This window comes from Antennarius striatus, chromosome 12, assembly GCF_040054535.1.
Source record: "Antennarius striatus isolate MH-2024 chromosome 12, ASM4005453v1, whole genome shotgun sequence".
Taxonomy (NCBI): domain Eukaryota; kingdom Metazoa; phylum Chordata; class Actinopteri; order Lophiiformes; family Antennariidae; genus Antennarius; species Antennarius striatus.
In genome coordinates, this window is record NC_090787.1 from 15,326,379 (window position 1) to 15,341,444 (window position 15,066).

General features: G+C 41.6%; 1 protein-coding gene across 1 annotated transcript; it reads left to right on the plus strand.

The window, feature by feature from the left end:
- The first annotated feature begins 12 nt into the window (after positions 1-12).
- Positions 13-5,509, plus strand: LOC137604734 (immunoglobulin superfamily member 3-like). The gene is made up of 8 exons (XM_068328741.1): positions 13-874; positions 1,452-1,826; positions 1,914-2,330; positions 2,470-2,874; positions 3,094-3,465; positions 3,914-4,291; positions 4,632-5,021; positions 5,098-5,509. The coding sequence occupies exons 1-8, from the start codon at positions 805-807 to the stop codon at positions 5,301-5,303; spliced, it is 2,613 nt and encodes an 870-aa protein (XP_068184842.1). The 5' UTR covers positions 13-804; the 3' UTR covers positions 5,304-5,509.
- Positions 5,510-15,066: the final 9,557 nt, after the last annotated feature.

A 15,066-nucleotide genomic window follows, 5' to 3' on the forward strand; every position in this document is an offset into this window, starting at 1 on the left:
TCTGGGATGAAAGTGCCGTTAAAGTGTAAAATCTTGATTATGTGATGATAATATGTATTCTACTTTGAATGTGCTGGCTGTGAGCAGAAGCTACATTTTCGTGCTTGTGGACTTTTTTAAAGGGATGTGTGAAGTTGTGGCCCTTTTACACAGGTTCTGTGGGTTCTAGTAGTAGAACCAAACTCATTCCATTCACTTGCACTTTTTTCTTACTATTATATCACCAAATATTTGAATATTTTATTCTCCTTCCACCGTCTTGAACCCTCTGGAGGGATCTGGCTTCTTTCTTGTCCTGTTCCTCATTTGTCTGATGTATTTGTCCCATGTGTCAGCTGTCCTGTCTTGTCCATTATCATCACATCTGACTTTACCTTCGTACTGTGCCTTTACCCTTACCTTACATCAAATTAACTGTAAATCTGACACTTACAGCAGATGTTTTGTCTTCTCCACTGAGAGGCACTGTTGTCTCATTATTTTATCACACATACGCAAACCAAAGCAACCTGAAGTTATTTCTTTTATTACTGCTTGTCAAAATAAGTAAAAATTGGACCCAAACTGTTTCCCAGCAGAACCTCTGCTCGTCTTTTCTCTCTTCTGCTTGTGTGTGTGTTTTGTTGATGATGTAAGCATCTGTGGGCTGTGGGACATATCTGTGTGGAGATGCTGTGTGTCTGAGTCTGAAGTACTCTCAGACTTCTTACAGGAAGCATTAATCACCTCGGTCGCTCTATAAGAGCGCCTGAGGTTTGATCACAAACGGGGTGAACGCTGTGTTACTCTGAAAGCCGGTTCAGGATGAGCTGTTCCCTGCGATGCTTTTGGAGGACCACTTTGGTCTTCTCTCTGGGGCTGGTTGTGCACTGTGGTGAGTAGTACATTTAGTTCCTGAGTGCATATATGGAAAAATGTTTTTCTGAAGGTTTTCTTTAACCTCTTGCTTAAAAAAAAAGGGAAAGAAAAAGTAATTATTAGAGAAGTTTTTAGTTATTTTTGTGCATGCTTTTTTTTTCCATTCTTGTTAATGCCAGTAATAAATAACAAATTGTTGTAATTAACGTTTTACACATTTATAAAAATATTCTATGGTCATTAGACTGAATTTCATTGTGTTGATCAGTACCTTGTATTATTCACACAGATTAATAAATAAAAATGTAATAAATATATGCCTAATTAGTGTCGACAAAAATGTTTTTATTAAGTTATTAAAGCAGCAACATGAGGATGAAACTGTCTTGCAATAAAATCTTACATTATTTTCAATTGCTCTAATTATGAATACAATGAATATAGTGTAGGTTTCTCCTCATACACTGTCAGATAAAATTTATTTAAATTGTGAATCTTTAAATTGTGAATCTGTGCAGCACTAAAATAATGGTTAGGCCTCTGTGTCTAACACTGTTTAAAAAAAATTCTTGGTTTATCTTGGCATCCTTCAGGAAAGGTCACAATAAACACTGAAGCACAGGCCGGGCCTCTGTACCGGGTGGAGGGTTCTCTGCTCTCCATCTCCTGCAACGTGAGTGGATTCACCAAACTCAACACGAACAAAGAATTTGAATTCCGTGTCAAGAAGCCCAATAAACCAAGTTTGGAGTTGAACGTCATCAGCACCGGCCACCTGGATTTCAGCTACAACATGTTTTTATCTCGTGTGAGGAGTAAGGAAATCACCCTGACGCACACGTCTCCAAACTCAGTCATCTTTGAGATTCAAAACCTACAGAAGAGCGATGAGGGCGAATACGACTGCAGAGCAGTTGACACTGAAGGTATTTCTAACGGAGTCTACAGCGCCACGACGACAGTGAAAGGTACGCAGACGACTATTTTACTTCCGTCAGTGTTGAAGCCGGAAACGTCCCGCTTTTAATGATGTTCTGTCCGATTCTCTCTTGTAGTAATCGACAACTCCCTGAGTGTTTCCTCACCTGGGCCCACCTCACTGGTCTCTAATGAGGGCGATGGACTCACTTTAACTTGCCAGGCCTCTAGCAACACCGTCCAACACACCCACATGTCTCTAGCCTGGTATATTCATAACAACAACAAGAGCAACGCTCGGCTTATCATCGCTCTGGACAGAGATTTCACGCTGATTCCAGGCCGAGGGTTTGAAGAACGTTACAAAGCTGGACTCGTAAATTTAGATAAAATAGGAGAAGCCACGTACAAACTCAGTATTTCACAGCTGGAGCTGTCGGACCAGGGTGGGATCTACTGCCAGTGTCAGGAGTGGATCCAAGACCCCGACCGCTCCTGGTACTCTATCACTCTAAAGGATATGCAGGAAACCGCCCTGAGAATCAAAAGCAGAGGCGAGACAGTTTTATCATTCAAACATCACTTCTTGATAAGTTGAAACATCCCGTTTGTTGTTGTGACATTTGAACAGGAAGTTTGTGGCTGCGTTTGTCTCACTCTTCTTTGTTTTTTTTTCCTTTCTTTCCTGTGCAGAAGTGGTGACAGACTCGTCATCTCTGGTTGTGACGATCTCGTCACGTCAGACGACCCTGCGGGAGGGGCACGACCTATCGCTGTCCTGCAACATAGACACACAGAACCTGGAGCAGAGGTTCTTCTCTGTAGCCTGGTTGAAGGGGGGTGTTGAGTTGGCTCGCATTGGCCCGACGGGCATCCTGTCTGTGGGACAGGAGTACCGCCAGCGAGCAGAGGAGGGGGAGCTCAGGACGGCCCGGTTAGGGAGCAGGGATTACCGTCTGACGCTGCAGCCTGTCAGAACCAGCGACCATGGGGAGTACTTCTGTAGAGCCTGGCCTCGGGACAGAGGCCAGGATGGGGGCTTCACACAGGGAGCACCGCAGGATTCCATCTCACAACTAGTTAGAATCTCCCCCACAGGTCAGCAGGTGAACCCACACACAAGGATTTTGCACCTGAAGGGTTTCCTAGATTTTATCTGGTTTATTTTAATTCCCTTAAAGAGATGACAAAAGTATAATTTGTTATTCGTATTGGTGTAATTATGATGTAATTTATCACGAGTTATGTTAGAAGTTACTCTTCTTATTGTTGTTCACACACACTCATGCCATCTGTCTGAAATCTGTCTCCCCACAGAAAGTGGTCTCTCCCTCGAAATGCAAGACAGTCTGAACCTAAAGCAAGGTGAGCGACTGAGTCTCACCTGTAAAGTGCTTGGGGTCAAAGGTCAGCTCTCCATCACCTGGAAATACAAGGCAAAATCCGCGTTGACGACAGGTTTCACTAACATCATCAGCCTGAGTCAGGAGGGCGTCGTGGAGAAAGGCGGGGAATTCACGAGTCGTAAAGTAAAAGCGACACGTCTGGCAGCCGACAGGTTCACCGTGGACCTGGAGGAGGTCACGCCCTCTGACTCAGGCGTCTACCGGTGCGTCGTGTCCGAATGGAAAATCAATACTGAGATCAGCAGCCAGTTGCAGGATGCGACTGTGGAGGTAGCTCCTGCAGGTGAGAGGTGTGTCTGTTAATCTGTGTGTCCAAATCATTCAAGACAAATGCACTTTTTTTTTTTTTTTTTAATCAAATATGTAAGAAATATGAATATTTCTTACACAGCTTTAAAGCTGAACATGCTTTTGTTGGAATAATCCAAACCCCTGCAGATGGAGTGGCTCACTGTTTATCTATGCATCCATAAGTAAAAACTAACAATTCTAAAAATTTACATTCATTCTCAAAGTTGTACATTTTCTGTGAAGATTAGGATTATGTTGACAGTGAAATCTATAATTTTCAGTTAAGGACTTAATGAAGCTTTACTTGCTTTCAAGAGGAAAAGTTCATTTAAACAATTAGAGCTGGTGCAGAGGGAAGACAGGAACACCTTTTACTTGTGTTTCTTTTCCACTCGTGATGGTTTGCTGATTTTCTTTCCCATATTGGTTTTGTGCCACAGATTCCTTTGTGAGACTGAACCTCATAAGTCGAAACAACATGGTGACCATTGGGGATAATGTGGAGCTGATATGCCGAATCAGAGGAATCCACGCAGGCCTGCCAATAACCTTGGCGTGGAGCCTGCAGCGAGATGATTTATCTCTGGACAGCATCGTGACCGTTTATTCTGACGGTACCATCAGCTGGTCTGGAGAGCAGCGCCGCTACCAGCTTCGAGTGCAGAACAAAGGGGATGAAATCTACCACTATCTCCTCATCAGTGGTGCCAGCCACTGGGAGGAGGGACGATACCAGTGCAGCGCATCCATTTTCTTGGAGAACGTCCACAAGCAGTTACGTCCTTCCAACCAGCTGGCTTTGAAAGTGCAGAACCCAGGTACCGCTGAGATTTGTGGGGCAATATGCCGACTGCTACATGATAACAATCTTAAAATAAGTATATTTCTAACAAAAACCACAATATTCCACTTCAAAATTGAAACCTTGAGACCATAAAGTGTTGCTTCTATCATGTGATCATGGTGTGTGTGTGTGTGTGTGTGTTATTGTCTGCATGTTATCGTCGTGCTTCAACCACACACTCCAGCTGAATAACCACTTCTCTATCATGGCTGTCATTCATTCCGTTTTGAGTGTGTGTTCTTGACTGTTTTGTGCATTTAGTTTTGGTTTATATTTCATAATATGTGTCTTCTTATCTTTTGTGTCTTTCGCAGTTCAGAAACTGTCCATTTCAAACGAAGAAATGGAGTTTAATGTGAGCACATCCCAGAATTTCAGCATCCCCTGTGACATCACAAAACAATCCAGCCAGGAATCAGAGTTTCAAGTCACGTGGTTTTGGCAGAAGGAGTCAGACTCTGAACATCAGCCTGTCCTCACAGTTTACCGGAACGCCACCTTCCAGATGTTTGGGAGGGACGATGACCTGAGGTTCAGTCACCCTCTGCCCGACCGGTTCCACCTCACAGTGTTAAATCCAGGTCCAGACGACAGCGGTCTGTACTTCTGCGAGGTAGAGGAGTGGTTCCCAACTCCGTCTCGTGAGTGGAGGAAGCTTGCAGTGGAAAAGTCAGGATATATGACTGTTGGTATTTACTCAGATGGTGAGTTCTCAATGTGAAGAGCAGCTGAAGATGTGTGGGGAATTTAAATGATGTTTCCCTGTCTTCCTGTTTGCAGGAAATATTAAAGCCATTTATGAGTCGGAATGCGATACGCACACATGGATCTGGATTCTGGTTGTTGTCATCATCTGTGCACTGTTGGTCATATTTATACTGGTGCTGAAGATGCGTAGAAGCATGGGAGGAAAGACGATGAATCAAACGCTGTGGATGGAGCAGCACCATCTGAACTCCAAACCCAGTGTAGAGGACGGAGCCTAGAACACAATATATATAAGAAGGGAAGGAAAAATGAACGCATATTTTAAAATGTATGTAAAAAATATTTCAATTTTTAAAACGTTCTGCTCATATCTTTTATTAAATGTTCAGTAAATTTGACGTGAATCTGTTAATAATGTTCCATGTTATAATTATCAGTGTGTTTAATTTTTTTACTTTGTGGCTGGGGAGGATTTTCTCTGAAAGAAAAATAAAGTTCATTAAAACTTTAAGATGAAACCTGCATGCTTCTTCTTCTTCTTCTTCTTCTTCTTCTTCTTCTTCTTCTTCTTCTTCTTCTTCTTTTTGTTGCTGAAGCATCTTTGCATAATCCTAGTATTTGCCACCAGCAGCAGACAGCTGAAGCAGGAAGCAGATCAGCTTTGTGGCTTTACACCTTAGAAAGGAGACACCTTCACCGACAAATTCTTTTTCACGTATAGCGATGCAGCAGGCAGCTTGAATACTGTATGTCTTTGATGAAAAGTCAAAGCGTAACTTGTCACAGGAAGCAGCTATAAGCAATGTGGAGAGATTCAAACCTTTATGGGTAACAGTGATTAATCAACCATGAAACGCTCCGCGGTTCTGAAAGGGGTGCAGAGGCAGTGTGGTCAGAAAAGCTGCTGCTCATACAGGAAAACAATATTCTTTGAATGGGTACATTTCTGCAAAGGAAGCAGAAATCTAAAAGTGTTGCTAACAGTTGTTCATTGTTTTTGAGAATCAAAGAAGATTTGAAATCTGAGTAAAAGAATAAGTGGAGAAGAAGCAGAGCATTTCAGACTCGGATGAAAGTGGAATCCACTTTTACAAGTGAGCTGAGATGACTTCAACACAGGTAGAGCACCATCAAACGCTGATGTTAATAAGCTGGAGACTTTAGTTTGTCTCTGTTAGTGATTTACAACCAGCTTTATTGTTTATTATAGTGATTTATCATGTTTAATTCTGGCATTGCTGAAAGTTTGCTTCAATAAATTCAAGCATAAATTATATTTGTAGATGTACAGTAGCTGCTGACACAACACATCCATCCTGCAGCTGCAGTACTGGGGAAATGTGTGTTTGCTCACCAGTGCAAGTGAGATTCCAATCCTGGTAGTTGACCAAATGGATCCTGGAAGTAATCAAGTCAAATGTAGGGGAAAATTAAAGCCACACCTCCCTGTCTCCTCCCTCTCTCATCCTTTGTCCCCACATCCACTCCATCAATGGTTAACACCCCATCTGTGTGAGACACAAGAGTAGAGAACACTTCTTGTTTTCACTTACAGGGTACAAGGAAACCATATTGGACACCAGATTAGCCCAATCCAGAGGAAGACTCAATTCCTGTTGGTGTTCAGCAGCTGTGCACGAGGTAATCGTGGTTTTATTAAAAGGATGTGAGAGACTAACAACACTCCTGACTTTTAGCACTTATCCCAGCCTCAGACAGACGATGACACGTTCTCTTTGGTCTCATTATATATGCTCTTATACCAGCTATTCACAGTTTGGTGGACTCACATGCTTTCACAACCTCCTTACTTAACTTTACTGTAATTGCGCTCCCTCACGTTTCCATGGCAATGCCTGTCAGAGCAAACAAAAAAAATATTCATTTGAGAGGCAAATCAATGCTTCTGCCTGTGCAGCAGAGACTAAATGTAATGAGGACAAACTGGTCGGCCTGCGAGGAGTTCCTCGTCAGACTCTTAGCTGCATCAGCGTCTGAAGTTTTTTCCAAATCAAACGTTCACATTATGAGTTTATGTTGGAAGTGTAAAGTTGGAGTGGAGTGCTCCTTGAACTCCACAAACATGAATGCTGTAAATGTTCACATAACACAATGGACATATCTCACATTGACTGTAATATCATAATATCACCTCTTTCCAAAAGGCACAAAACGAACAAGTGAACAATGCTGCTCCCTCCTAAGCTTGTCGAATTTCTAACTTATTTCTAACTTATTCGCTCAGCTCCTCTTACCTCCCTCATGACCATATTTTGCCTTTTAATATTCCTTCTTCACCAAAGGAGAGTACAGAGACCAGGAAGAGACGATTTGACTTCTGCACCCAAACATGTATCCTTCTCCCCTCATCTGTCTTATCATCTGTCGACACTAGAGGGCGCTATTGATACCTGAAAGGCACGGAAGAGGCATAGTAAGTCAACATAGGAGGCTGAGTTCTTCAAAGCTTGTCATTGCAGCAATTGGAGGCTCCAACACTTTGAATCAGTAGATTTCAGTTTCTGCTTTGACTTGAAGTGAGCTCTGCTTCAGAATGAGTGAGAAAAAAAAAAAAGAAAAAAAAAACCTCAGAGGAGAGACAGGTGGAAAGGCTGGGATTTGGCGAGATGTCTCTGAGGTGTGAAGGCGACACCTCAGGATGCACTGACGCTTGAAATACCAGTATTTGAGAGGGGTTGAGCTGCACTCAGCATGACTGACAGTTGTTGTGTTGCCGTGCAGAAATAAAGAGATAACATTAATTTTTCCAACACAAAGATATACAGACACACATAAAGTGTATACAACAACACTCTAAATTGTTAAGAGCTGTCTGCCTTTTCTTGTTGGGGCCTGATTGTTATCCCCAGAGACAGCTCTGACTGGTGGAAGGAGCTGGAGAGTCCAAAGTGAAAACAACTTAAATGGTGCAATATGAAGTAATAGCCTGTTCTGTTCCTTGTCGAGGGAGCCCTCAAGAAACTCACAGCTTCCATTTTTCCCCCCCACTTTCACAGTCGCTCTGTTACACGTAACATCATAAATGCAGGTAATTTACTTTCACCTACATGTAAAGATAACGTGCATGAGGCATATCAGTCTTTTTGTTACTGTTGTTGTTGATTTAACCAATCATCTGCACATTCTGAGCATGTTCCATCACACGTGAAGCACGCCACGTCTGGCAACACACACATGAAAATGGAGAGGAGGATGATTTCATTAGAGCAGCACGTGAGAGCGCGCATTGGCAGATGTGTCATAATGGGGGAAATAAAACTTGGACTTGTTTGTGGTTGATGTTTTGAGTTAAACAACGTTGCGCCTGTGGGCACATGAATAAAACAGTGAATCTGAGTATTGATTGAACATGCTTCTCTTCTGTTGCTCATTCCCTCTTTTATTCCTCACAATCCGCTCCGTTTAACGAGACAGCGAAAGACGTTTCCATCCAACTTTGACAAAACAGGAAATAGATGTTTCAGTTTTGGGTTAAATTAAATTCAATACACTCTCCACAGCTGATAAAACGGACAGACAACGTTGACACGTCTGCGTGGGGTTTCTACGTTCACGCTGCCGCTTCCTTGCTGTGCCAAAAGCCTCGCAGCTACTCCTGGTCATTATCACAACTGTCATCATTAACTCCGCAAAGAGGCCTACGTTCTCAAGCATGTCCGTTGGCTGGTTTAGTCATCAGCAGGATAAAACAATAACTGCTGACAGTGATTTCTGCTCATCTTGGTGGAAGGATGGTGCGTGGACAAGGAAAGAATGTGTTCTTTTTGAGTGCAGCTTTGGATCAAGGGATGGATCCAGGATTTTTTTCCTTTTTTTTTTTGTAAATTAAAATTGTGAGACTGGGTGTTTTCCATTATCACAGAATACTAGAAACCAAAACTGCTGGACCAGTTCCTGCAAAACCTCATGGGGGACAGAGGTAGTGGTCAGGAAAGAGGCTGTTTAAATGTGGTACAAATTCACACAGACATTTTTTTTTTTTCATGAAATGAATGTGAAACATTTACAGTCATACACACAATTTAGAATCACCATGCTGTGTCATGTTTATGGTCTGTGGGATGGAGCCAGAATACCTGGAAAGAATCCATGTCGACACAGTCCCAGGTTATCAGGTGGAGCCAGACCTGCCTAACAGTTTTACCCACTGTAAGAAATAATCTTTCATTAAGATACATTCAGATATGATATTAAAAAAAAATCATGAAATATGCATAGAAAATCAATTCTAGTGACAGCAGCATTGTCCAATGGTGATTATGTGTTAGCAAAAGCTATAAGCATGCCATCAGCAAGGATGAGTCCAAAACTTTAGAGCAAAAAAAAAAGTTTTTAATTTAGCACAGCAGTTATTTCAAAGTGAAGTTATTGACGTGAACTTTCCTGAATGAGAAAATGGGAAAAAAACAACAACAACAGTTAAGCTGTTTAAACACCGTCTGTGTACATTTGGCCATTATCTGATTTTGATGCTGGCAGGCCGGCTGCACAGAAGAGGCCTCTTGGCTGAGAGCGCCCTAAAATGTCAGCTGCTTCCAAAACATCATTCATCGGTATCTCAGTGCAGGGCCGCGATTTTCAGCTCTGAGGCTATCGGGGAACGGTATCAGTGGAGGCCATGCCAGCTGCTAGTCAATCAATATATCAGCTTTCCATCAGGAAATCACGTCCAGTATGTTTACTAGAGGGATTAGAGGGGAGAAGTGTCACGGTAAGTTTGACTTTAGCGAATGACAACGAACAGAATGAGACTTAGAAAGAGATTGCTGCCACAACTTTTTAGTGTTAACATCTCAGGTTGTCCAGCATATTACTATGCAGGGTCTGTTTGTGCATCTTCCTGTGAACTTTATTTGCATCTTTGTGTTTTCTATCCATAATCTCATCGGAAACTAATTAAATCTATTTTTTTATGCATACTTCTTATTGCTAATTACAGTATTTTCCACACTATAAGACGCACCTACAAGCCTATAGTTTTCTCATGAATCTACAATGTGCCTTATAATCTGGTGCGCCTTATAATGGAAAAAATTCTATAATATTCACCTTCTTTATCATTCAACACTCTGATTTGATTTGTTTCTTCCAGTGTTTAATACAGAAGCATCGCTGTGAAAAAGTCACATTTAAAATATGTGTTTTCTATACTCCAAACTGCAACATTCAAATTGTTAACGGAAGCAACGTTAAAAAACAGCAGGAACCTGAAAATCAAAATAAATAAGTTGCTCTCTTCCATCCTAGATTACTGTATTTATCACCCAACCAAAGTCATGCAGGCAAATGTAGAAAAATAAATAATATGCAGCTCAATTCAGACAGATCCATCAAACAGAGACAGTCTGATGGTATTTGCTCTTTTCTTTAGTTTAGCTTGGCTCTTCATATTTCACGGCGATGCTCCGCCACCAGGAGACCACCTTCCTTGCTGAAGTGAGATAATTGTGTTCACAGGAACAAACGTCTTCGTCCTCTGCGCTGCAATGCGTGCATCTGACGATCCATCTGTGCAGCAATACATTCACGCCACAATGCCAGTTTTGACGGATGCCTCACTTGTGACTAAGATAGCTATGCTATATTGAGCTGATGCCTTCATCAGCAGTGGCTTAGATGCTGTCCTCACCCCTCCTCTTCCTCCGTTACCAGGAACAACGCTCTAGTGTGTCCATCAGCTCCCATCAGCCCTTCTCCGTGCTTCGGGAGCTCCTCGGGCGACTCGTGTCGCTGATCCACCAGAAAACTGTAAAGTTTGACCAAAGGTCTGGCTCCCTGACAGCACTCATGTGTTTACACACATCTGCAACCACACACACACACACACACTCAGGAGTGTATACTTCTCTAGGATAAATATGCACAGTTGCATGCCTCTGACTGTGAGAGGTTTACAAACGATGCACAGAAATGCAAATACTTCCTCCTGATGATTTGTGTTCTACTTACAGAGAATACTTAGTGCATCCTTTAAATTTCACATTCTGCACTTCTTTCCCTTTTTCTTATGCGCGCAAGAAACGCCGGAGAATATTGATAGTTAATGTGTACATAATCATTTCAGCTGGAGGATTTGATGACCACCACCCCGCCCCATATTCACCCTCTGGCTACCATGGCAACCATCTCCTTGAGAGTATTAACAGTAAACATAAAAAAAAGTTTTCATAATTATAACCATGTCTCCTATAATAACTGCCATTAAACTTCTGCATTTTATTCTCATTCATGACTTTTTGCTTGAGAGCTTTGTATCTGTTCTTCTCTCTCTCTCTCTCTCTCTCTCTCTCTCTCTCTCTCTCTCTCTCTCTCTCTCTCTCTCTCTCTCTCTCTCTCTCTCTCTCTCTCTCTCTCTCTCTCTCTCTCTCTCTCTCTCTCTCTCTCTCTCTCTCTCTCTCTCTCTCTCTCTTTCTCTCACCTGCTCTCTCTCTTTCTCAGCAGCTGGTTGATGTGCGACTGACTCAAGCCGGCCTGTCACACATCATCAGGGTCCTCCCTTGTGACACGTTGGGCCTCCAGGGCACAGAAATGGCCTGGTCCATGTCTCCATGTAGGTTTATCTTTTCCTCTAGTCAGAGTCAAAGCCATAATGGAGGTAATGAGAGGTCCCATGATACTTTTATGTGATGCTTTCTTTTATTCATCACCTGCCAGTCTCCCCTTAATTATATAAAACACAGATGCATCCGTCCCAAAGCCTCTCCTTTTACTCCATTTATGATTTGCAACCGTGAAATGGAAAATTACCCACAATATATCTATTCGGTACTCCTTTAGAGCTTTTGAATAGTGTTATAGTGATTTTGTACCGATGGGAAGGCTATGTACTCTGTATTTTGTAAACATTAATGTAAACCAACATTTTCTGTCTTTACCTCACTTTAAAGTCAAAATAAAATTTCACATCCCTTAAAACGAGACAGGAAATTGCTACTGCACTTAACGTTGGGAATACTTCACATCACCAGCAAACATCATCTATAAGCATATGATTTTCTATTTTGCAATAGTGACATGTTATTCATTAGGGTGTGTACCACAGGCTCAACATCAACATAGAGCATTTTGCGTCTTTCACCAGATTACCAAACACACTTTCCTAGAGCAACTGAAGCAAAAGAATTGGAAAAAATAAACCTATTGACAGCTCAGAAAGATGCAGAAACACCCAACATGAAAGACAAGCCTGAAGCAGAAGATGAGTGTGAGGCTCTCTATCATCTCCATCTTTTGGAGATAATGATTTGTAGCCAATGTGAGTTTATAAAATGATTTACAGGCGCTTTTACAGCAGATGATGCCCCTGAAACTAACCAAATTGCATATTTAGCACTAAGAAAGAAGTTATAAAGCTGTTGCTTCATCATGACATGTTGTCGGATTTAGACCCTAGAAACTCTCGTTGGTATTGGTTTTAAAACAAACTGCTGAGGGGTGAGTTGCAGGTTTTACAGTAAGTGAACTTAAACTTAAAGTCCTTCATCCTGAGAGTGTCTGTGCCACAGCGGGTCCATTACGCTCCATGATGCAGTGTGCAGTAATTGGTGTATCTGTTGGTAAGCAGCTCCTTTATCCCAGAGCTGAGCCTCATGCTGTGCTGGAGACTGTCTGATATCAGAGCTGCAGAGAACATGATGGAACCTGAGCAGCGAGGACATGTCACCAGGATAAACAGCTCCGAGGGGGAATAAACCCCAATATTTACCAAAGCAAATCAATCATGCATTTTGTTGGGAGAGATTATATTTTCTCCACATCCTTCCATCGTCTATAAATGCTATTCTTCAACCTCAAAGCAACAATCCCTCAATAATCCCTCCCAGATACCCTGAACTGTCAATAAGACGACCGCTGCAGCTGAAGTGAAGCACGCAAATCAACATTCCTGTAAAATGCTAAGAGTCATCAAAACCATCGGTTTACACCAAATAAGAGATGGTTTCCCCTTTGATGTGGTAATAAGTTGCTATGATTTCTGTGTGTCAAGCACGTTTTAATGGAGACAGGCATTCCCAACAGCTACTACAGTAAAATCAATTAAAAACCACTCAGAGACAGGAAAAACTCATGTAAACGCCCAGGGTCATTCCAGACAGAGAGGAGTGAAGATGTGAAATCCTGAGGGAGTGAATGCAAGTCCTGGATTTATGAAGTTAAACTCCATCTTCCTGCATCTGTGCTACTTAAAGCTCACAGCACCACATGTATGTCTTTCTTCTTTTCTTTACAAGTACATGCATTTAATTAATTTATGAGCGTATTTGCAATGTTGAGAAATAGTTGCATGTACAGAGAGTCTGTTGTTGCCATAGGGGCATATGTGCAGTTTTCTCTGACAAACATAAAAAGTGTTTTTAAAAGCTTTATCTAATTCTGACCCCTTGAAATTATAATGCAGAGCCATGCAATCCAAGCCAAAATATAACTAATGTATTCCCTGACCTATGTTTAGCCTTTGCATGTCCTAGAGTAGCCCATCACAGAAACTTTTCATTTCATCATTTTCGCCTGTACCAATATCACATGATTTGATGTTGTCGAGTCCAAATATCTTATTGATTTGCTGTGATGTGGAAATATGTTGTTATTTTTTTAGCTACTGGAAGTCTCATTACTATAAAACCACATAACAAACTATAATTATGTCTCTTCAACAGCTTTCAGTCCTAAAGGTCAAAATCCAACAATCAATACCAGCCCACAGAACTCATTTCTGGCTTCATGATGGAGGAGGAGAATGTCAAGATTTGCAAATGTTATAGGATGTGATTCAAGAGATTTTGGGTCCTTTGTGGTACAAATGTTTCAGGCGGGGTTTTTTTTTAACGTATGTAAAAGTTTGAGAAGAATCTTGTCAGGTAAGGAAGCTGATCTGCATTTGCTGATTACAGAAGCAGGTTTTTGCAGACAAACACTCATCAGGAATAAAGCTGCGGCACCGTGTGCATATGTTTATGAATGTTTATGGACATTAAAAGTTCATACAGGAGGGACAGAATTGCATTTAAAAAAAAAAACGACAGACGCTTCAAAATGAAGATATACTAGGTGTAATGCTTTGCATCCTGTGATGCTGTTTGGATCAGAGGCGTTGGTTATCATAATAGATGTAAATGAAGGTGCATCTGTGAATGTCTCTGTGTGCAACTGCGTGGATGAATATGCAAGTGTGTTTCCTTAAGAAAGTGAAGTACGTGCCTCAGCTGGAGGTCGGCAGGCGGCTCCCGTTTCGTCTGTTTGTCAGGATTCAGAGATAAGATCGGACTGATCGTTCAAGACCCCTCAGGCTTTACTTCTGCAGAATGACACACCTAACCAGCTTAGAGCCCCTTATCAGCTAACTCCTATAAGAACAGCTTGATTAGGCATTCGGCCTTAGACCGCCTTGATCTACGTTAACATAATCAAACATAATTTCTTATTGTCTGTTTCAAGCTTCAAGTCAAATAAACGTAAATGTAGATAGCTGAGTCGGCTGGTTTTATATTATAATCGCTCAACTGAAGAAAAAAAGATTGTATTAGTGATAGCAGCTGCAATATCTTAACACTTATCTGAGTTACACCAAATGTATTGTGCGACTTATTGTTTGTCATTGTCATCAGTTCCTCAATGTGACCTTTAACAGGATTTAATAGTGTGTCCTGGAGACTGAGGCTGTGTCCCGTCTCAGGTTTCACCACCATAATGGTCTGTAGCTTTCTCTGAGTTGCAGAGATACAACAACACAAATATTGTGATGTTTTTCTGTCTAAATTTCCACAGGTTTTGGATCTTTCTTAAGGATGGTGTGGGGAGACAGTTGTTTGGGGGTTTTGTTTTTTTTCATTTGCATGTGAGGATAACCCTCTGGAGACACACTGTCTCATTTTCAAGAGGGATGCGTAGCTGAAACAATCTGAAAGACACGCTATTTGTCTCTGTGGCAAATGTCATCTGCACAACATTAATGAAAAAAGAAATTGAATTAACTAAAAAATAATGACATAATGGCATTTGCAGCAAAAACAATTACATTTG

Coding starts and splice junctions, on each gene's coding strand:
- LOC137604734 (XM_068328741.1), top strand. CDS start 805: ATGAGCTGTTCCCTGCGATGCTTTTGGAGGACCACTTTGGTCTTCTCT. Junction 1,827..1,913: donor CGCCACGACGACAGTGAAAG/GTACGCAGACGA, acceptor TCTCTCTTGTAG/TAATCGACAACTCCCTGAGT. Junction 2,875..3,093: donor AGTTAGAATCTCCCCCACAG/GTCAGCAGGTGA, acceptor GTCTCCCCACAG/AAAGTGGTCTCTCCCTCGAA.